Below are 22577 nucleotides of genomic sequence, written 5' to 3'. Positions count from 1 at the left end.
AAGTTTTTTTAATTTAATTTCGATTTTTTAAAAATTTAATTTTAAATTTTTTTAATTTTTGGGATTAAAAATATCCTCGATTTTTTTTTCATTTTGGGATTAAAACGTCCTGATTTTTTAAAAGTTTTTTAAAATGTAATTTTAATTGTTTTTAAATGTAATTTTAGGGGTTTTTTTTAAATTTTGGGATTAAAACGTCCTAATTTTTTAAAAGTTTTTTTTAAATGTAATTGTAATTTAATTTTAATTTTTTAAAAATTTTGGGATTAAAAATCTCCTCGATTTTTTTTTTTCATTTTGAGATTAAAACCTCCTAATTTCTTTTAAGTTTTTTAAAATTTAATTTTAATTTTTTTTTTAATTTAATTTTAAATTTTTTTAAATTTTGGGATTAAAAATCTCCTCGATTTTTTTTTTTCATTTTGAGATTAAAACCTCCTAATTTCTTTTAAGTTTTTTAAAATTTAATTTTAATTTTTTTTTTAATTTAATTTTAAATTTTTTTAAATTTTGGGATTAAAAATCTCCTCGATTTTTTTTTCATTTTGGGACTAAGACCCTTCCAAGACCCTTTAGGAGCCCAGAACATTCTAGAAACCCTTCCAGGAGCTCAGAACATTCTAGAAACCCTTCCAGGACCCTCCCAGAACACCCCTAGAACCCTTCCAAGACCCTTTAGGAGCCCAGAACATCCTGGAAACCCTTCCAGGACCCTCCCAGAACACCCCCAGGACCCTTCCAGGGCCCAAAAAGAGCCCAGAACATTCTGGAAACCCTTCCAGGACCCTCCCAGAACACCCCTAGAACCCTTCCAAGACCCTTTAGGAGCCCAGAACATTCTGGAAACCCTTCCAGGACCCTCCCAGAACACCCCCAGGACCCTTCCAGGACCCAAAAAGAGCTCAGAACATTCTAGAAACCCTTCCAGGACACTCTGGGAACCCTTCCAGGAGCTCAGAACATTCTAGAAACCTTCCCAGGACCCTCCCAGAACACCCCTAGAACCCTTCCAAGACCCTTTAGGAGCCCAGAACATTCTGGAAACCCTTCCAGGACCCTCCCAGAACACCCCTAGAACCCTTCCAAGACCCTTTAGGAGCCCAGAACACCCCAGGACCCTCCCATGACCCTTCCAGGACCCTCCCATGACCCCCCCAGAAGGTTCTGGAAGGGCCAGCCCGGGCTCACCTGGCAGTGTCAGCACCATTGGTCATTAGCGTACTAATTAGCAGCTCGTGGCCGTATCTAGCAGCGACGTGCAGGGGGGTATTGCCGTACTTGTCAGCACAGTCGATCTCACTGCCTGCGGGGCACAGCCTCTGCTCTGCTCCGGAACATTCCGGGCTCCCAAATCCCACAATTCCCACCCCAGAGACAAAGTCCTGGGATTTCCAAACCCGGGGATGGATCCGGGCTCCAAAATCCCAGAATTTCCACCCCAGAGACAAAATTCTGGAATTTCCAAACCTGGGGATGGATTCGGGCTCCAAAATCCCAGAATTTCCAACCCAGGGATGGCCCCGGGCTCTGAAATCCCAGAATTCCCACCCCAGAGACAAAATCCTGGGATTTCCAAACCCAGGGACAGATATGGACTCAAAAATTCTGGAAGCTCCAAACCAGGGATGGCCCCGGGCTCTGATATCCCAGAATTCCCACCCCAGAGACAAAATCCTGGGATTTCCAAACCCAGGGATGGCCCCGGGCTCTGAAATCCCCAAATTCCCACCCCAGATCCAAAATCCCAGAATTTCCACCCCAGAGCCAAGACCCTGGAATTTCCAAACCTGGGGACGGATCCGGGCTCCCAAATCCCAGAATTCCCACCCCAGAGACAAAATCCTGCGATTTCCAAACCTGGGGATGGATTTGGGCTCCAAAATCCCAGAATTTCCACCCCAGAGGCAAAATTCTGGAATTTCCAAACCCGGGGACGGATCCGGGCTCCCAAATCCCAGAATTCCCACTCCAGAGACAAAATCCTGGGATTTCCAAACCCGGGGACGGATCCGGGCTCCCAAATCCCAGAATTCCCACTCCAGAGACAAAATCCTGGGATTTCCAAACCCGGGGACGGATCCGGGCTCCCAAATCCCAGAATTCCCACTCCAGAGACAAAATCCTGGGATTTCCAAACCCGGGGACGGATCCGGGCTCCCAAATCCCAGAATTCCCACTCCAGAGACAAAATCCTGGGATTTCCAAACCCGGGGACGGATCCGGGCTCCCAAATCCCAGAATTCCCACCCCAGATCCAAAATCCTGGAATTTCCGAACCCAGGGACAGATATGGGCTCAAAAATTCTGGAATTTCCAAACCAGGGATGGCCCCGGCTCCAAAATCCCGGAATTCCCACCCCAGAGACAAAATCCTCGAATTTCCAAACCCGGGGACAGATACTGGCTCCAAAATCCCAGAATTCCCACCCCAGAGACAAAATCTTGGGATTTCCACACCCGGGGACAGATACGGGCTCAAAAATTCTGGAATGTCCAAACCAGGGATGGTCCCAGCACTGAAATCCTGGAATTCCCACCCCAGAGCCAAAATCCTGGAATTTCCACCCCAGGGACAGCCCCAGATCCAAAATCCTGGAATTCTGGAGGATGTAATGGGAATATTGGGAGAAATATTGGAATATTGGAGGATCTGATGGGAATTTTGGGAAAAACATTGGAATTTTGAAAGATCTGATGGGAATTTTGGGAAAAATATTGGAATTTTGGAGATTTCTGAGAGGAATTTTGGGAAAAATATTAGAATTTTGGAGATTTCTGAGAGGAATTTTGGGAAAAATATTGGAATATTGAAAGATCTGATGGGAATATTGGGAAAATATTGGAATATTGGAGATTTCTGAGAGGAATTTCGGGAAAAATATTGGAATTTTGGAGGAACTGATGGGAATATTTGGAAAAACATTGGAATACTGAAAGATCTGATGGGAATACTGCAATTTTGTGACAGGAACATTGGGAAAAACACCTCAAGATCCCCCTGGGGAGTTTGGGTGATGACTTGGGAGGGTGTGAACCCCCCTCCCTGAGCCCCCAGGAGGTCCTGGGAGCTCCAGGAAAATTTGGGATGAAGCAGGGAGGTCTCACTGACCGTTCTGGATGAGGATCTGCGAGCGCGTGAACCGTCCGTGGATCGCCGCCATGTGCAGGGGGCTCTTCCCTTCCTTGCTCTGCAGGGACCCCCAGGAGGGGCTCAGCCACGGCCCGAAAGCAACAAAAATCCCAAAACCTCCCCAGAAACCCAAAACCACCCCAAAAACCACAACAACGACCCCAGGAGGGGCTCAGCCACAGCCCAAAAGCAACAAAAATCCCAAAACCTCCCCAAAAACCCGAAACCACCCCAAAAACCCGAAACCACCCAAAAAACACAACAATGCCCACAGGAGGGGCTCAACCACACCCCAAAACCCCTCAAAAGCCTGAAACCACCCCAAAAAACACAACAACGCCCACAGGAGGGGCTCAGCCACACCCCAAAATCACCCCAAAAACACAAAACCACCCCAAAACCACCCAACACCCCTAGGAGGGGCTCAGCCACACCCCAAAATCACCCCAAAAACACAAAACCACCCCAAAACCACCCAACACCCCTAGGAGGGGCTCAGCCACAGCCCAAAACCAACAAAAATCCCAAAACCTCCCCAAAAATGCCTAAACCACCCCAAAAAACACAACAATGCCCACAGGAGGAGCTCAGCCACAGCCCAAAAGCAACAAAAATCCCAAAACCTCCCCAGAAACCCGAAACCACCCCAAAAAACACAACAACGCCCACAGGAGGAGCTCAGCCACAGCCCAAAAATCCAAAACCTCCCAAAAAACCTAAACAACCCCAAAAACCCAAAACCACCCCAAAAACCACAACAACGACCCCAGGAGGGGCTCAACCACACCCCAAAACCTCCTCAAAAACCTGAAACCATCCCAAAAAACACAACAATGCCCACAGGAGGGGCTCAACCACACCCCAAAACCCCTCAAAAACCTGAAACCACCCCAAAAAACACAACAACGCCCACAGGAGTAGCTCAGCCACAGCCCAAAAGCACCAAAAATGCCTAAACCACCCCAAAAACCTGAAACCACGCCCAGGAGGGGCTCAGCCACAGCCCAAAAGCAACAAAAATCCCAAAACCTCCCCAAAAACCTGAAACCACCCCCAGGAGGGGCTCAGCCACAGCCCAAAACCAACAAAAATCCCAAAACCTCCCCAAAAACCACCCAACACCCCTAGGAGGGGCTCAGCCACACGCCAACACCTTCCCCATCCATCCAACCCCAAAATTTTGAGGATCCCTGAACTGGAGCCACACCCCAACGCCCCCTGACCCCAAACCCTGATGTCCCTCACCTGGAACCACACCCCAAGACCATCCCTGACCCCAGATCCCAAAGATCCCATACCAGGAATGACAGCCCAAGACCATCCCTGACCCCAAATCCAAAGGATCCCATACCTGGAACCACACCCCAACACCATCCCTGACCCCAGATCCCAAAGATCCCATACCTGTAACCACACCCCAACACCTTCCCCAAACCACACCCCAACACCTTCCCCACCTAACCCCAAATCCCAAGGATCCCATACCTGGAACCACACCCCAACACCATCCCTAACCCCAAATCCTAAGGATCCCTGACCTGAAGCCACACCCCAACACCATCCCTAACCCCAAATCCTAAGGATCCCTGACCTGAAGCCACACCCCAACACCATCCCTAACCCCAAATCCTAAGGATCCCTGACCTGAAGCCACACCCCAACACCATCCCTAACCCCAAATCCTAAGGATCCCTGACCTGAAGCCACACCCCAACACCATCCCTAACCCCAAATCCTAAGGATCCCTGACCTGAAGCCACACCCCAACACCATCCCTAACCCCAAATCCTAAGGATCCCTGACCTGAAGCCACACCCCAACACCATCCCTGACCCCAAATCCCAAGGATCCCATACCTATAACCACACCCCAACACCATCCCTGACCCCAAATCCCAAGGATCCCATACCTATAACCACACCCCAACACCATCCCTGACCCCAAATCCCAAGGATCCCATACCCGTAACCACACCCCATGACCATCCCAGACCCCAGATCCCAAGGATCGCATACCCATAACCACACCCCAACACCCCCTGACTCCAAACCCCGATGCCCCATACCTGGAACCACACCCCATCACCCCTTGACCCCAAATCCCAAGGATCCCATACCTGTAACCACACCCCATGACCATCCCTGACCCCAAATCCCAAGAATCCCATACCACACCCCAACCCAACCCCACCCCAAGCCCTCGGTGCCCACCTGGAAGTTGACGTCGGCGCCGTTGTTGACCAGGATCTCCAGGCACAGGGCGCCGTTGGTGGAGACGGCGGCGAAGTGCAGCGGGGTGAAGCCCTTCTCGTTGGGCTGGTTGACGTTGGCGCCCACGTTGACCAGCTCGTTGGCCACCGCGTCCTGGCCCATGTAGCAGGCGATGTGCAGCGCCGTGTTCCCGAAGGAGTTGGGCTCGTCGATCTGCGGGACACGCGGGGTTTGTGGGGGCTGTGGGGGCTGTGTGGGATGTGGGATCCATTGGATCTGTGGGGTTTGTGGGGGCTGTGGGGTTTGTGTGGGACGTGGGATCCATTGGATCAGTGGGGTTTGTGGGGCTGTGGGATCCATTGGATCTGTGGGGTTTGTGGGGGCTGTGGGGGCTGTGGGATCCATTGGATCTGTGGTGTCTGTGGGGGCTGTGGGATCCATTGGATCTGTGGGGTTTGTGGGGGATGTGGGGTTTGTGTGGTTTGTGTGGGATGTGGGATCCATTGGATCTGTAGGGTCTGTGGGGGATGTGGGGTCTGTGGGGTTTGTGTGGGATGTGGGATCCACTGGATCTGTGGGGTTTGTGGGGGCTGTGGATCTGTGGGGCTGTCGTGTCCATGAGGTCTGTGGGGTTTGTGGGGGCTGTGGGATCTGTGGGGGCTGTGGGGTCTATAGGGTCTGTGAGGTTTGTGGGGGCCGTGGAGTTTGTGGGGCCTGCAGAATCCATTGGATCTGTGGGGTCCCTGAGGTCTGTGGAGTCCATGGAGTCTGTGGGGTTTGTGGGGGCTGTGGAGTCCATGGGGTCTGTGGGGTCTGTGGGGTCCCTGAGGTCTGTGGAGCCCATGAGGTCTGTGGGCTTTTTGGGGTCCATGGGGTCTGTGGGGTCCATGGGGTCTGTGGAGTCTGTGGGATCCGTGGGGTCTGTGGGGTTTGTGGGTCCATGGGGTCTGTGGAGTCTGTGGGATCCGTGGGGTCTGTGGGGTTTGTGGGGTCGATGGGATCTGTGGGGTCCGTGGGGTTTGGGGGTTCCAGATGGGGAAAGGTGGATGAGGAGAACCCAAAGCTTCTGTCACCACCCAGGGGGAAGGAATTTGGTTCCTTGATCTCAGAGATCAACCAAACCCACAGGATTTGGGATCTAGGAGGGAAAAAGGCAGCTGAGACCGACCCAGGGCCCCTGTCAGCACCCAAGGGGAAGGAATTTGGTTCCTTGATCTTTGTGAGGAACAAAGCCCACAGGATTTGGGATCTCGGAGGGAAAAAGGCAGCTGAGAACGACCCAGGGCCCCTGTCAGCCCCCAGGGGGAAGGAATTTGGTTCCTTGAACTTTGTGAGGAACAAAGCCCACAGGATTTGGGATCTAGGAGGGAAAAAGGCAGCTGAGGACGACCCAGGGCCCCTGTCAGCCCCCAGGGGGAAGGAATTTGGATCCTTGAACTTTGTGAGGAACAAAGCCCACAGGATTTGGGATCTCGGAGGGAAAAAGGCAGCTGAGAACCACCCAGGGCTCCCGTCACTGCTCAGGGCTGACGGAATTTGGATCTACAGAAATGAAGTCCAAAGGATTTGAGATTTGGCATTTTGAGAACCACCAAGGTTTCTGCCACCACCCAAAGCTCCTGCCACCACCTCTCCAGCTGCTGTCCCCATGTTTCCCAGCCCCAGACCCCCCTGGGCAGGTCCCTGGGGGTCTCACCTCCACCCCCAGCCTGAGGAGGTGATGCACGACCTCGACTTTGAGACCCACCAAGGTTTCTGCCACCACCCAAAACTCCTGCCACCTCTCCACCTCTCCAGCTGCTGTCCCCACGTTTCCCAGCCCCAGACCCCCCTGGGCAGGTCCCTGGGGGTCTCACCTCCACCCCCAGCCTGAGGAGGTGACGCACGACCTCGATCTGGCCGCTGGCGGCCGCCGTGTGCAGCAGCGTGTAACCCTTCCTGTCCTTGCACATGACATCGGCCCCGCGTGCCACCAGCAGCTTCAGCACCTCCAGGTGACCTGGGGGGACAGCCGTGACAGCACCGGGACACCAGGGACACCAGGGACAACGGGGAGACTGGGGACACTGGGGAAGTGGGGACACCAGGGAGATGGGAACACTGGGGGGAGATGGGGACACTGGGGAGATGGAGACACTGCATCTGGCCGCTGGCGGCCGCCGTGTGCAGCAGCGTGTAACCCTTCCTGTCCTTGCACATGACATCGGCCCCGCGTGCCACCAGCAGCTTCAGCACCTCCAGGTGACCTGGGGGGACAGCCGTGACAGCACCGGGACACCAGGGACACCAGGGACAACGGGGACAACGGGGACAACAGGGAGACTGGGGACACTGGGGAGGTGGGGAAAAACGGGAGATATGGGGGACAATGGGGAGATGGGGACACACTGGGAGATGGGGGACACTGGGGAGGTGGGGAAAAACGGGAGATATGGGGGACAATGGGGAGATGGGGACACACTGGGAGATGGGGGACACTGGGGAGGTGGGGACGTCAGGGAGATGGGGACACTGGGGACATGGGGGACACCAGGGACATGGGGGACACTTGGGGGACACTGGGGAGGTGGGGACATCAGGGAGATGGGAACACTGGGGACATGGGGGACACTGGGGACATGGGGACACTGGGGACACTGGGGGGAGATGAGGACACCAGGGAGATGGGGACACCAGGGAAATGGTGACACTGGGGGGAGATGGGGGACACTGGGAGAAGGGGACACTGGGGAGAAGGGGACACCAGAGAGGGGAATTCTTGTGACACTGGGAGAGAAGGAACAGGAGAGATGGAGAAAAAGGGAGAGATGGACAAGAGGAATGGGGAAGATGGATGAAGGAAATGGGAGAGATGGAGAGAAAAATGGGAGAGAGGGAGAGGAGGGAGAGGTGGAGAGAAGGAATAGGGGAGAGATGGAGAGAAGGGATGGGAGAGATGGAGGGAAAGGATGGGAGAGAAGAAGAGGGGGAATGAGAGAGAGGAGGAATGGGAAGGATGGAGAGGAGGAATGAGAGAGATGGGAAACATGGGAGAGATGGGGGAAAATGGGAGAGATGGGAAACATAGGGAGGGGAATTCTTGTGGGATTGGGAGGGAAGGAAGGGAGAGGGGCTGGAGAGGAGGAACAGGAGAGATGGAAAGGAAGGAGAGATGGAGAGGAAGGATGGGAGAAATGGATGAAAGAAATGTGAGGGATGGAAAAGGGAAGGGAGAGAGGGAGTGGAGAGCAGGAGAGGGAGGTGAAAGCAGCAGGGAGCACCTACCCAGGAAGGCTGCCCAGTGCAGGGGCTGCCTGTCCTTCTTGTCACACGTGCTGGGGCTGGCACCTTTGTTGAGCAGCAGGTTCACCATCTGCGGGGTGTGGGGACAGCATGAGCAGGGCCACCCCCATGTCCCTGCCCACCCCAATGTCCCTGGCCACCCCGATGGCCCTGGCCACCCCAATGTCCCTGTCCATGCTGACCCTGATGTCTCTGGCCACTCTGACATCTGGGGTCACCCCAATGCCCCTGCCCACCCTGACGTCCCTGCTGCCCCCCCCAATGTCCCTGCCTGTCCCTGTCCCTCTCCACCCCAACATCCCCATTGTCCACCCCTGCCCCTGCCCACCCCGATGTCCCTGTCCACCCCAATTTCTCTGCCCACCCCTGTTCCTGTGCAGCCCTGCCCCTGTCAGCTCCAACGAACCTGCCCACCTCTGTCCCTGCTGCCCACCCTGATGTCCCTGCACATCCCTGTCCCTGTCCACCCCAACGTCCCTGCCCACTCCTGCCCCTGTCCCTGCCCACCCTGATGTCCCTGCTGCCCACCCCAATGTCCCTGCCTCTCCCTGTCCCTTCCCACCCCTGTCCCTGCCCACCCTGATGTCCCTGCTGCCCACCCCAATGTCCCTGCCCACCCCTGTCCCTGTCCCTTCCCACCCCTGTCCCTGCCCATCCCTGCACACCCGTCCCTGCTGGCCACCCCAATGTCCCTGCCTGTCCCTGTCCCTTCCCACTCCTGTCCCTGCCCATCCCTGCCCACCCTGATGCCCCTGTCCACCCCAACATCCCTCCTGCTCTGTCCCTGCCCACCCCTGTCCCTGCCCAGCCTGATGTCCCTGCTGCCCACCCCAATGTCCCTGTCTCTCCCTGTCCCTTCCCACCCCTGTCCCTGCCCATCCCTGCCCACCCCAATGTCCCTCCCTGTCCCTGTCCCTTCCCACCCTTGTCCCTCCCCATCCCTTCCCACCCTGATGCCCCTGCTGCCCACCCCAATGTCCCTGTCTCTCCCTGTCCCTTCCCACCCCGATGCCCCTGCCCATCCCTGCCCACCCCAATGTCCCTCCCTGTCCCTGTCCCTTCCCACACCGATGCCCCTGCCCATCCCTGCCCACCCTGACGTGCCCGCCCGCCCCGTCCCCGGGGCACCTCGAGGTGGCCGCTGTGCACGGCGTGGTGCAGCGCCGTGCGCCCGGTGCGGTCGGCCACGTTGACGGTGCTGAGCAGCGGCACCAGCGCCTCCACGCACTTGGTGGCCCGGTTGGCGGCGGCCACGTGCAGCGGCGTCTGCCAGTGCTTGTCGCGGGCATTGACATCGGCCGAGTGCTTCAGGAGCAGGTGGAGGGCTTTCTGTGGGGTGGCACAGTAGGGAAAGGCTCGGGCACGGCCCCAGATCCCAATTCCTGCTGATCCCAGAGCTGTGGGATTCCCTTCTGTGGGATTTCCCACTGTGGGATTTCCCACTGTGGGATTTCCCACTATGGGATTTCCCCCAAGGGAAGGAGCTGTCTGTGTCCCTGTCCACCCCAAAGCCACGGGTAGGGATTTCTCTCCAAGAAGGGATATTCCCACTGGGAAAGGTCCTGGGGTTGGATTGGTGTGGCCAGGATGGCAGCTGGGCTGTCCCAGCCATGGGGACAGCGATTAAATTCCTCCAGGAGAGGGTCAGGGTGGACATCAGGAGGAATTTCCTCCTGGAAAGGGCTGTGAGGCTTTGGAAGTGCCCAGGGAGGTTTGGAGCCCCCACCCTGGTGGGGATCAGTCCCACCTTGCACTTGGAGATCTTTCCCCACCTCAAACCTCCTGGGACTCTGGGAACTCCCCACCCTCACCTGGGCTGCTCCAGCTCCATTCCCAGGTGGGACCTGAGCCAGGTGGGCTCATTCCACCCCATCCCAGCCAGGAATCCTGGCTGGGGGGAGGAAAACCCCGGAGGAACCACGTGAGGAACTGGGAGTGAACGTTCCCTGGTGACTCAGCAGGGCCCAGGGGTGACAAACCTGACCCACTGACCTACATTTGACATTTATTTCCCTCTGCTCCTGCCCAGGCTTTGGCTTCAAGACTTCCCCTCCCTCTTCCAGGGATCCCAACCCCATGGATCTTCACTCCCAGGGACCCAAAAAACCAACCCAGCCACCCCACAGAGAGAGCTCCAGGTAGGAAAAGCATTTTGGGAAAGTTCCTCTGGGGAGCTGGGCAGGCCAGAACTTCTCAGGTGGAAAAATGAGGGTGTACAAACCCCAAATTCCCAGAGAAGCAGCAGGGGTTCCCAAACCCCCAAATTCCCAGAGAAGCAGCAGGGGTGCCCAAACCCCCAAACCCCAAATTCCCAGAGAATCAGCAGCAGGGGTGCCCAAACCCCAAAACTCCCAAATCCCCAAAGAAGAAACAGCAGGGGTGACCAAACCCCCAAACCCCAAATTCCCAGAAAATCAGCAGCAGGGGTGCCCAAACCCCCAAATTCCAAAATTCCCAGAGAAGCAGCAGCAAGGATGCCCAAATCCCCAAATTCCCAGAGAATCATCAGGGATGCCAAAACACCAAAACTCCCAAATTCCCAGAAAATCAGCAGGGGTGCCCAAACCCCCAAACCACCAGCAGAGAAATCCCTGAGCGACAGAGTGAAGACAACCAATGAGGATTTTTTTTTTTTTCCCAGCCCTCCCCAGAACTTTCTGCACTCCCCAAACCCCGGAGGAGAAAAAGGGGAGCAGAAAATCCCCTTTTTCCCCCAGAGCAGCCCAGTTCCCACAGGAATTCCTGCCCCCAGCACCCACCTCGTGGCGCGAGGCCGCGGCGCGGTGCAGCGGCGTCAGCCACACCGTGTCCTTGGCGTTCACGTTAGCACCTGTGGGGAGCACACAGCACCTCAGCGGGGTCCCAGCACCCCAAAAAACCCCAAAGCTGCCTCCCCCTGCTGCCCAGAGCCCCACAGGAGGCAGGGAATATCTCCATGGGGATTTGCAGCTGGAGAGGAATGTACCAGATTTTATTTTGTTGGGAGTTTTCTGGAATTCCCCAAACCCAAAACCCAACAGGGGCACGATGAACCCCAAAGGTGTCCCCAAAACCCAACAGGGGCTCCCTGTACCCCAAAAGCATCCCCACAATATAACAGAGACACTCTGTAACCCAAGGGTAACCCCAAAATATAACAGGGACACTCTGCACCCCAAAGGTGTCCCCAAAAACCAACAGGAGCTCCCTGTACCCCAAAAGTGTCCCCAAAACCCAACAGGGGCTCCCTGAACCCCAAAAGCATCCCCAAACACAACAGGGACACTGTAACCCACGAGGGTCCCCAAAACACAACAGTGGGTCCCTACACCCCAGGGCCACCCCCAAAATCTGATGGGGACACCCTGAATCCCAAGGGTAACCCCAAAAACTCAGGGGATCAAGGGCATCTTTGGGATCAGGTGGCTGAGCATCCCCCTCCTCCAGCACCCCACAGATTTTAGGGGATTTTCCAGGACCCCACAGATTTTAGGGCATTTTCTCTGGGATTAAGTAGCTGAGCATCCCCCTCCTTCTCCAGCACTTCACAGATTTTAGGGGATTTTCCAGGACCCCACAGATTTTAGGGCATTTTCCAGATTCCCACAGATTTTAGGAGATCTTCTCTGGGATTCACAGATTTTAGGGGATTTTCCAGATCTCCACAGATTTTAGGGGATTTCCTCTGGGATCCACAGATTTTAAGGGATTTTCCAGATCCCCACAGATTTTAGGGGATTTTAGGGGATCAGGTGGCTGAGCATCCCCATCCTCCTCCAGCACCCCACAGATTTTAGGGGATTTTCCAGGACCCCACAGATTTTAGGGGATTTTTCTGAGATCAAGTGGAACTGCTCCTCTGAGCATCCCCCACCTCCAGCACCCCACAGATTTTAGGGGATTTTCCAGGACCCCACAGATTTTAGGGGATTTTCTCTGGGATCCACAGATTTTGGGGGATTTTCCAGATCCCCACAGATCTTAGGGGATTTTCCGGATACCCACAGATCTCAGGGGATTTTCTCTGGGATCCACAGATTTTAGGGGATTTTCCAGATCCTCAGAGATTTTAGGGGATTTTGAAGATCCCCACAGATTTTAGGGGACCAGGTGGCTGAGCATCTCCATCCTCCTCCAGCACCCCACAGATTTTAGGGGATTTTCCAGATCTCCACAGATTTTAGGGGATTTCCTCTGGGATCCACAGATTTTAAGGGATTTTCCAGATCCCCACAGATTTTAGGGGATTTTAGGGGATAACACTGGTTGAGCATCCCCCTCCTCCTCCAGCACCCCACATCCCCCTCCTGGCTCTGTCTCCACCTTTCCCAAAACGTGCAAACCTTTTAGGGCCACCGTTCCCTAATCCCGCCCTGGCTGCCACCCCGTGAGCTCGGGGGGGTTTTGGGGGGTCCGAGCCCGTCCTGCTGCACCCCCCAGATTTTGGGGGTCGCTTTGGGGTGCCCCTGGCTGTCACCTGACAGGATGAGCAGCTCGAGGATTGCAACGTCTCCGATGTAGGCAGCAGCGTGGAGCGGGGTCCGGCGTTCCTGGTCCTGCAGGGGCACGGGGGAAACATCCGTGAGCTGAGGGGGCTGGGAGGGACTGGGGGATGGGGATGGGATGGTTTTGATAGGATGGGATTTTGGGATGGGATGGGATGGGATTGATGGGACCTGGGGAGCCCTGAGCGAGGGCCAGGAGGGTTTGGGGGGCAGCAGCAGAGCCCTCACCAGCACATTGATGTTCTCCTTCTGATTGAGCAGCGACCGAACCTCCTCCACATCCCGGTTGAAGATGGCTTGGACCAGAGGGGGCTGCAGGGACAGCAGAGGTGACAGTGACACAGCTGGAACGGGGGTGACAGTGACAGGGACACAATGAGGGGTGACAATAACAGGAACACAGCTGGAACGGGGGGTGACAGTGACAGGGACACAGCTGCAGCGGGGGTGACAGTGACAGGGACACAATGAGGGGTGACAATAACAGGAACACAGCTGGAACGGGGGTGACAGTGACAGGGACACAGCTGCAGCGGGGGTGACAGTGGGGGGAGAGTGACAGGGACGGGGCGGGAGGGGGGGGGACAGTGACAGGGACACAGCTGGAACGGGGGTGACAGTAATGGGGACACAGCTGGAACGGGGGGGACAGTGGTGGGGACAGAAGGAGAGGTGACAGTGACACAGGCGGAACGAGGGGCGACAGTGGTGGGGACACAACGAGGGGTGACAGTGACAGGGACACAGCTGGAATGGGGGTGACAGTGACAGGGGACACAATGAGGGGTGACAGTGACAGGGGACACAGCTGGAATGAGGGGTGACAGTGACAGGGACACAGCTGGAATGGGGGTGACAGTGACAGGGGACACAATGAGGGGTGACAGTGACAGGGGACACAGCTGGAATGAGGGGTGACAGTGACAGGGACACAGCTGGAACGAGGGGTGACAGTGGGGGGGACAGAAGGAGAGGTGACAGTGACACAGCTGGAACGAGGGGTGACAGTGACAGGGACACAGCTGGAATGAGGGGTGACAGTGGTGGGGACACAAGGAGAGGTGACAGTGACAGGGACACAGCTGGAACGGGGTTCTGCCATTCCCGGGGTTCTCCTGTTCCCGATCCAGGGGTCCCAACCCCAGAGTTCTCCTGTTCCTGGGGTTCTCCCATTCCTGGGATTCTCCCAATCCCAGGGTTCTCCTGCTCCTGACCCAGGTGTCTCAACCCTGGGGATCTCCTGCTCACAATCCAGGTGTCCCATTCCCTGGATTCTCCCATTCCAGGGCCAAGGATCCCAGTCCCGGGGTTCTTCCAATCCTAGGATTCTCCCATTTCCAAGATTCTCCCATTCCTGGGGTTCTGCCAATCCCAGGGTTCTCCCATTCCTGGCATCTCCTGATCCCAGTGTCCCATTCCTGGGATTCTCCTGTTCCAGGGCCAGGGGAACCCATTCCCAGGGTTCTCCCACTCCCGGGGTTCTCCTGTTCCCGATCCAGGTGTTCCAACCCCAGGGATCTCCTGTTCCCAATCCAGGGGTCCCATTCCCAGGGTTCTCCCACTCCCGGGGTTCTCCTGTTCCCGATCCAGGTATCCCAACCCCAGGGATCTCCTGTTCCTGCTCCCGGTGTCCCATTCCCGGGATTCTCCCGTTCCAGGGCCGGAGAGAATCCCATTCCCAGGGTTCTCCCATTCCCGGGGTTCTCCCGTTCCTGGGATTCTCCCATTCCTGATCCAGACGTCCCAACCCCAGGGATCTCCCATTCCCAATCCAGGTTTCCCATTCCCGGGGTTCTGCCATCCCCAGGAATCTCCCATTCCCGATCCCATGGTCCCATTCCCGGGGGCTCCGCCATTCCCGGGCCGGGGGGTCCCAGGACCGGGATCCTCCCTCGATGCTCCGAGGGTCCCCAGGGTCGGGGGTCCCATTCCCGGGGCTCTCCTGGGGCAGGATCCCCCTGTGATGCTTCACATTCCCGGCCCGGGGGTCCCATTCCCGGGGTTCTGCCGTTCCCGGGGCTCTCCCGTTCCTGGGCCAGGGGTCCCCATTCCCGGGGTTCTGCCATTCCCGGGGCTCTCCCGTTCCCGGCCTGGGGGTCCCATTCCCGGGGTTCTCCCGTTCCCGGCCCGGGGGTCCCATTCCTGGGGTTCTGCCATTCCCGGGGTTCTGCCATTCCCGGGATTCTGCCATTCCCGGGGCTCTCCCGTTCCAGGGTCGGGGGTCCCATTCCCGGGATTCTGCCATTCCCGGGATTCTGCCATTCCCGGGGCTCTCCCGTTCCTGGGCCGGGGGTCCCATTCCCGGGGTTCTGCCATTCCCGGGGTTCTGCCATTCCCGGGATTCTGCCATTCCCGGGGCTCTCCCGTTCCAGGGTAGGGGGTCCCATTCCCGGGGCTCTCCCGTTCCGGCCCGGGGGTTCCATTCCCGGGATTCTGCCATTCCTGGGGCTCTCCCATTCCCGACCCAGGTGTCCCACCCCCGGGATTCTCCCGTTCCCGGCCCGGGATATCCCATCCCGGGGGCTCCGCCGTTCCCGGTTCCGGGGGTCCCACTCCCGGGGCTCTCCCGGGGCAGGATCCCCCTTTAATGCTTCACATCCCCGGCGCAGAGACCCCCGCTGTTCTCCCGTTCCCGACCCGGGGGTTCCCTCCCGAGGCTCCCATCCCCGGCGCTCTCCCGTTCCCGGCCCGGGCCGCGCTGGGCCCGGCATGAACGGCAGCGAACGGCGACCCCGTCCCTTCCCGGGGCTGCGGCGGGGCCGGGAGCGGCGGGGAGGGCTCGGCGGAGCGGGGCCCGCGGCCTGGGGCGGTAGCGGCGCGGCCCGGGCGAGGCGCGGCGGCGGCGGCGGCGGCGGCGGCGCGGGAGCAGGGAGGGGAGGACGAGGCGGCGGCCGTACCTGGTCCGTGATGCTGAGAACCCCCATGTCGGGGCCGCCCTCAGCGCCCAGCTCCCGGCATCGGGTCCGGCCGCGGCGGCTCCGCTCGGGCGGCTGCGGGGCGGGGATGGAGCGCCGGGGATGCGCCGCCCACCGGCCCCGAGCGCCGCCGCCGACGGGGACGGCGGCAGCGGGGGCGGCCCCGGCACGGCGGCATCGCTGGGGCACGCGCGAGGAGAGGGCGGGGGGCTGCGGGCGGCGGCGGCCCCGGCGCGAAGGGCGGCGGGAGAGGGGCCGGGGTCGCGGCTCCGGGGTGTGCCCGGTGGGAACGGCACCCACGAGGGGCTCTCGGTAACCCCGGGGGTCCCGGGGGTCGCTGCTCCGGGATGTCCCCTGTGGGAATCACTCCATGAGCGGCTGTCGGTGACCCCGGGGGTCCCGGGGGTCGCGGCTCCGGGGTGTGTCTGGTGGGAACGGCACCCACGAGGGGCTCTCGGTAACCCCGGGGGTCGCTGCTCCGGGATGTGCCCGGTGGGAATCACTCCATGAGCGGCTGTCGGTAACCCCGGGGGTCTCGGCTCCGGGGTGTGCCCGGTGGGAATCACTCCATGAGCGGCTGTCGGTAACCCCGGGGGTCGCTGCTCCGGGATGTGCCCGGTGGGAATCACTCCATGAGCGGCTGTCGGTGATCCCGGGGGTCCCGGGGGTCGCGGCTCCGGGGTGTGTCTGGTGGGAACGGCACCCACGAGGGGCTCTCCGTAACCCCGGGGGTCGCTGCTCCTGGATGTGCCCGGTGGGAATCACTCCATGAGCGGCTGTCGGTAACCCCGGGGGTCTCGGCTCCGGGGTGTGCCCGGTGGGAATCACTCCATGAGCGGCTGTCGGTGATCCCGGGGGTCCCGGGCACGAGGGGCTCTCGGTAACCCCGGGGGTCCCGGGGGTCGCTGCTCCGGGGTGTGCCCTGTGGGAATCACTCCATGAGCGGCTGTCGGTGACCCCGGGGGTCCCGGGGGTCGCGGCTCCGGGGTGTGTCTGGTGGGAACGGCACCCACGAGGGGCTCTCGGTAACCCCGGGGGTCGCTGCTCCGGGATGTGCCCGGTGGGAATCACTCCATGAGCGGCTGTTGGTAACCCCGGGGGTCTCGGCTCCTGGGTGTGCCCGGTGGGAATCACTCCATGAGCGGCTGTCGGTGATCCCGGGGGTCCCGGGGGTCGCTGCTCTGACACGCTCCGGGATGTCCCCGGTGGGAGTGACATCCACGAGGGGCTGTCGGTGACCGCGGGGGTCCCGGGACAGCGGCTCCTCCATCCCAAAGGGCTCTGGAATGGTGGCAGAGGGTCCCGGGGGTCCCGTGTGCCACCTCCATCCCCTCCGTGGGGTCTGTCCGGTGGGAATCCCATCCTTGGGGGTCCCGGGGGTCCCGGGACAGCGGCTCCCCCGTCCCAAAGGGCTCTGGAATGGTGGCAGAGGGTCCCGGGGGACTGGTGATTGATTGCCTGCGCTGTACTGGGCTGTACTGGGCTGAACTGGGCTGTACTGGGATGTACTGGGCTGAACTGGGCTGAACTGGGATGTGCTGGGCTGAACTGGGATGTGCTGCGAGGAACTGGGCTGAACTGGGCTGAACTGGGATGTGCTGGGCTGTACTGGGCTGAACTGGGCTGTACTGGGATGTACTGGGCTGAACTGGGCTGTACTGGGCTGTACTGGGCTGTACTGGGCTGTACTGGGCTGTACTGGGCTGTACTGGGCTGTACTGGGCTGTACTGGGATGTACTGGGCTGGACTGGGCTGAACTGGGCTGTACTGGGATGTACTGGGATGTGCTGGGATGTGCTGCGAGGAACTGGGCTGAACTGGACTGGGCTGTACTGGGAGGCACTGGGAGGTACTGGGGTGTGTTGGGCTGCACTGTGCGGCTCTGGGTCACACAGCTCCCGCAGCCACGGTGAATTCCCGGTCTCTCTCGCCTCCTCTGCCCGGTTCGGAGCGGGGCCGTTACCGGGACACGGCACCGGGGACTCCCCGTCCCTCTCCGGACCCACCGACCGGGGACACGTGTGGGAGGCTGGGCCGGGCGCCCCCTGGAGCACAGCCCAGCCCCGGCAGCCGCGGGCGGGGCAGTCCCGGTTGGTTCCCGCCGGTCCCGGTCCCGGTGCACCCGCACTACATTTCCCATCATACCCCGCGCACTCTCAGACTACAACTCCCATCGTCCCTCGCTCGGGGGGCGTCTCCTCGCCCCGCCCCGTGACGTACCCGCCGCTATGGCGACGTGGTGACGTCACGGGGTGAGAGGTCAGGGCGGCGGCGGCGCCGCGTCCCGGCCCGGTCCCGGTTCCGGCCCGGCCCCGGTCCCGGCCCGGTCATGGCGGCCCGGCGGCTGGGCGGGCGGGCGGAGGTCACACCGGCCCCGGGGGCACCGGGCCGGCGATCGTGCTGCTGGGGCTCCTCCGGGCCTGCCCGCGCTCCCGACCCTCGCGGGGTGGGGTGGGCCGGGGGCACCTTGGCGGAACCGGGGGGTCCCGGCGGGGCCGGCCCGGGGGTCCCGGTGGTCGCGGGGGTCCCGGTGGTGGCGGGGCCGCTGTCCCGGTTCCCGCGGAAGGCCGCTGGGTGGGGAACACTGGCTGGGAGGGGCTGACCTTGGGGCAAAGCCCGCTGGGGACACCGGGAGCGGGCCGGTGCGGGAACCGAGCCCGGTGTCACCGAGCCCGGTGTCACCGAACCCCGGTGTCACCGGGCGAGGCGACAGTCCCGAGGCCACCCGGCCGTGTCCCCTCTGCTCGGGGACAGCGGCTCCGGTGGCAGCGGGGAGGGACAATTCCCGAATTCCCGTGGGGAATTCCCGGGATCTCCCCCCGGAGCGGCACCGGAGGGACGGCACGGTGCACCGGGGAGGCACCGGGGGTCACCGGGGGGGCACCGGGCGCTTGTCCCCGCCGGGATTAGCTGTCCCCAGCTCGGGTTTCCCGACCTTCCTCCTCCTCCTCCTCCTGCCAGCCCCAGCACCGGCACCGGCCCGAGCCCCCGGGGGCGTTCCCGGCCCGGGAGGGGCTGGAGGGGACGGGAGGGGACCCGGGGCTGTCTGGAAGGGACTTGGGATGGTCTGAAAAGAGCCTGAGCTGGTCAGGAGGGGATCTGGGATGGTCTGGAGGGGTTTGGGGGGGTCAGGAAGGGACCCAGAGCTGTCAGGAAGGGACCTGGGCAGGTCTGGAGGGGGTTGGGGTGGTCTGGAGGAGCTTGGAATGGTTTGGAAGGGACCTGGGATGGGCTGGAAGGGGCTTGGGACGGTCTGGAAGGGGTTTGGGATGATCTGGAAGGGACCCAGAGCTGTCAGGAGGGGATCTGGGATGGTCTGGAGGGGTTTGGGGTGGTCAGGAAGGGACCCAGAGCTGTCAGGAAGGGACCTGGGCAGGTCTGGAGGGGTTTGGGGTGTTCTGGAGGAGCTTGGAATGGTTTGGAAGGGACCTGGGATGGTCTGGAAGGGACTTGGGACGGTCTGGAAGGGGTTTGGGATGGTCTGGAGGGGTTTGGGGGGGTCAGGAAGGGACCTGGGCAGGTCTGGAGGGGTTTGGGGGGGTCAGGAAGGGACCTGGGCAGGTCTGGAGGGGTTTGGGGGGGTCAGGAAGGGACCTGGGCAGGTCTGGAGGGGTTTGGGGGGGTCAGGAAGGGACCTGGGCAGGTCTGGAGGGGTTTGGGGGGGTCAGGAAGGGACCTGGGCAGGTCTGGAGGGGTTTGGGGGGGTCAGGAAGGGACCTGGGCAGGTCTGGAGGGGTTTGGGGGGGTCAGGAAGGGACCTGGGCAGGTCTGGAGGGGTTTGGGGGGGTCAGGAAGGGACCTGGGCAGGTCTGGAGGGGTTTGGGGGGGTCAGGAAGGGACCTGGGCAGGTCTGGAGGGGTTTGGGGGGGTCAGGAAGGGACCTGGGCAGGTCTGGAGGGGTTTGGGGGGGTCAGGAAGGGACCTGGGCAGGTCTGGAGGGGTTTGGGGGGGTCAGGAAGGGACCTGGGGTGGTTGGAAGGGACCTGGGCAAGCCTGGAGAGAGCCTGATCTGGTCAGGAAGGGGTCTGGGATGGTGTGGAGGGGGCGTGGGAAGGTCTGGAAGGGATCTGGATTGGTCTGAAGGGGCTTGGGGTGGTCTGGAAGGGGTCTGGAAGTTCAGGAAGGGACCTGGGCAAGTCTGGAGAGAGCCTGAGCTGGTCAGGAGGGGATCTGGGATGGTCTGGAAGGGACCTGGGATGGCCTGAAGGGGTTTGGGATGGTCTGGAGGAGCTTGGAATGGTTTGGAAGGGAGCTGGGATGGTCTGGAAGGGGCTTGGGTGAGTCTGGAAAGAGCCTGAGCTGGTCAGGAAGGGGCCTGGGATGGTGTGGAAGGGGTTTGGAAGTTCAGGAAGGGGTTTGGGATGGTCTGGAGAGGTTTGGGATGGTCAGAAAGGGACCCAGGGCTGTCTGAAAGGGGCTTGGAATGGTCTGGAAGGGACCTGGAAGTTCAGGAGGGGACCTGGGCACGTCTGGAGAGAGCCTGAGCTGGTCAGGAAGGGACCTGGGATGGCCTGGAGGGATTTGGGATGGTCTGGAGGAGCTTGGAATGGTTTGGAAGGGACCTGGGACGGTCTGGAAGGGGTTTGGGATGGTCTGGAGGGGTTTGGGAAAGTCTGGAGGGGTTTGGGAAGGTCAGGAAGGGTTTGGGAAGGTCAGGAAGGGACCTGGGCCAGTCCAGAAAGGACCAGGGAAGGACTGGAAGGGATCTGAGCTGATCAGGAAGGGACCCAGGCCAGGTGGGAATGGGTCTGGAGGGACCTGGGAAGCCCTGGAGGGGCCTGTGAGGCTCTGGAGGGATTTGGGATGCTCGGGAAGGGCCTTGTCCATCAGGAAGGGTCCCAAGGGGCTGCTGCATGTCCCGCTGCCGCTGGTGACAGCTGGTGACACCCGGTGACACCTGGTGATGGCTGGTGACACATGGTGACTGCCGGTGCCACCGGTGACAGCTGGTGCTGCTGGTGACAGTCAGTGACACCCAGTGACTGTCGGTGCTGTAGGTGCTGTCAGTGACACCCGGTGACAGCTGGTACCACCAGAGCTGGTGACACCCGGTCGGTGACTGCCGGTGACACCCGGTGACTGCTGGTGACACCCAGTGACAGCCAGTGCTGTAGGTGCTGTCAGTGACACTCGGTGACAGCTGGTACCACCAGTGACAGCCGGTGACACCCGGTGACTGCCGGTGACACCCGGTAACTGCTGGTGACAGTCGGTGACTGCTGGTGACAGTCGGTGACACCCAATGACTGCCGGTGCTGTCAGTGACACCCGGTGACAGCTGGTACCACCAGTGACACCTGGTGACACCCGGTGACTGCTGGTGACACCCAGTGACAGCCGGTGCTGTGGGTGCTGTCAGTGACACTCGGTGACAGCTGGTACCACCAGTGACAGCCGGTGACACCCGGTGACTGCTGGTGACACCCGGTGACTGCTGGTGACAGTCGGTGACACCCAGTGACTGCTGGTGACACCCAGTGACAGCCGGTGCTGTGGGTGCTGTCAGTGACACCCGGTGACAGCTGGTACCACCAGTGACAGCCGGTGACACCCGGTGACTGCCGGTGACACCCGGTGACTGCTGGTGACAGTGTGTGACACCCAGTGACTGCTGGTGACAGTGTGTGACACCCGGTGACTGCCGGTGACACTCGGTGACACCCGGTGACACCCGGTGACTGCTGGTGACAGCCGGTGCTGTGGGTGCTGTCAGTGACTGCCGGTGACAGTCGGTGACACCCAATGACTGCCGGTGACAACTGATGCTGCCGGTGACAGCCGGTGCTGGTGGGTGCCGTGGGTGCTCTGGGTGTTGTCAGTGCCACCTGGTGCTGCCGGTGCCACCCGGTGCCACCCGGTGCTGCCGGTGCCAGCCCGTGCCGCCCGTGTCCCCGCAGGCACACGGCCCCGTGCGGGCTCCGGCTGCGGCAGCAGCGGCCGGGCCCCGCGGGTGCGGAGCCCCGAGCGCCGCCCAGCCGCGGCTTCCTGAGCCTCGGCAACAAGCGCAAGGAGTACTCGGAGCGGCGCATCATCGGGTGGGTGACACGGCCTGGGGCCGGGCTAAACCTGGGCCTGGGGCTGGGCCCAGCTCCAAACCCAGCCCTGAGCCTGAGCCTGAGCCTGAGCCTGAGCCTGAGCCTGAGCCTGAGCCTGAGCCTGAGCCTGAGCCTGAGCCTGAGCCTGAGCCTGAGCCTGAGCCTGAGCCTGAGCCTGAGCCTGAGCCTGAGCCTGAGCCTGAGCCTGAGCCTGAGCCTGAGCCTGAGCCTGAGCCTGAGCCTGAGCCTGAGCCTGAGCCTGAGCCTGAGCCTGAGCCTGAGCCTGAGCCTGAGCCTGAGCCTGAGCCTGAGCCTGAGCCTGAGCCTGAGCCTGAGCCTGAGCCTGAGCCTGAGCCTGAGCCTGAGCCTGAGCCTGAGCCTGAGCCTGAGCCTGAGCCTGAGCCTGAGCCCAGCTCCAAACCCAGCCCTAACCCCAATCCCAGCCCTAATCCCAACCCCAGCTCCAATCCCAATCCCAACCCTGACCCCAATCCCATCCCCAATCCAAATCATAGCTTAG

The 22577-nt window shown here is 60.2% G+C and overlaps 2 protein-coding genes across 2 annotated transcripts in view; one reads left to right on the top strand and one right to left on the bottom strand.

The window, feature by feature from the left end:
• Window positions 1–1184: 1184 nt before the first annotated feature.
• LOC121337495 (serine/threonine-protein phosphatase 6 regulatory ankyrin repeat subunit C) lies at window positions 1185–16103 on the bottom strand. The gene is made up of 10 exons (XM_041407637.1): window positions 16004–16103; window positions 13335–13418; window positions 13079–13157; window positions 11382–11452; window positions 9751–9951; window positions 8605–8692; window positions 7197–7339; window positions 5341–5553; window positions 3110–3188; window positions 1185–1303 (listed from the first exon to the last, which is right to left on the bottom strand). The coding sequence occupies exons 1-10, from the start codon at window positions 16028–16030 to the stop codon at window positions 1185–1187; spliced, it is 1104 nt and encodes a 367-aa protein (XP_041263571.1). The 5' UTR covers window positions 16031–16103.
• Window positions 16104–16123: 20 nt separating this feature from the next.
• The window catches only part of COQ10A (coenzyme Q10A), an 8941-nt gene continuing 2487 nt past the window's right edge, over window positions 16124–22577 (top strand). Inside the window, exons 1-2 of the mRNA XM_041407650.1 lie at window positions 16124–16333; window positions 21801–22057. Of these exons, the coding sequence (XP_041263584.1) occupies window positions 16124–16333; window positions 21801–22057 (467 nt within the window). The remainder of the gene's footprint in view (window positions 16334–21800; window positions 22058–22577) is intronic.

The sequence above is a fragment of the Onychostruthus taczanowskii genome, unplaced genomic scaffold (genome assembly GCF_017590055.1).
Source record: "Onychostruthus taczanowskii isolate IOZ18803 unplaced genomic scaffold, ASM1759005v1 scaffold271, whole genome shotgun sequence".
NCBI classification, from domain to species: domain Eukaryota; kingdom Metazoa; phylum Chordata; class Aves; order Passeriformes; family Passeridae; genus Onychostruthus; species Onychostruthus taczanowskii.
This window is presented reverse-complemented; position numbering and strand designations above follow the sequence as displayed.

What these genes read in the sequence shown, in the direction of transcription:
- LOC121337495 (XM_041407637.1), bottom strand. Translation starts at nt 16,030, where the DNA reads ATGGGGGTTCTCAGCATCACGGACCAG. An exon ending in AGGAGAACATCAATGTGCTG is followed by an intron (nt 13,158 to 13,334) that starts GTGAGGGCTCTG and finishes GTGCCCCTGCAG; the next exon opens with GACCAGGAACGCCGGACCCC. An exon ending in GCAGATCCTCATCCAGAACG is followed by an intron (nt 1,304 to 3,109) that starts GTCAGTGAGACC and finishes TGTGCCCCGCAG; the next exon opens with GCAGTGAGATCGACTGTGCT.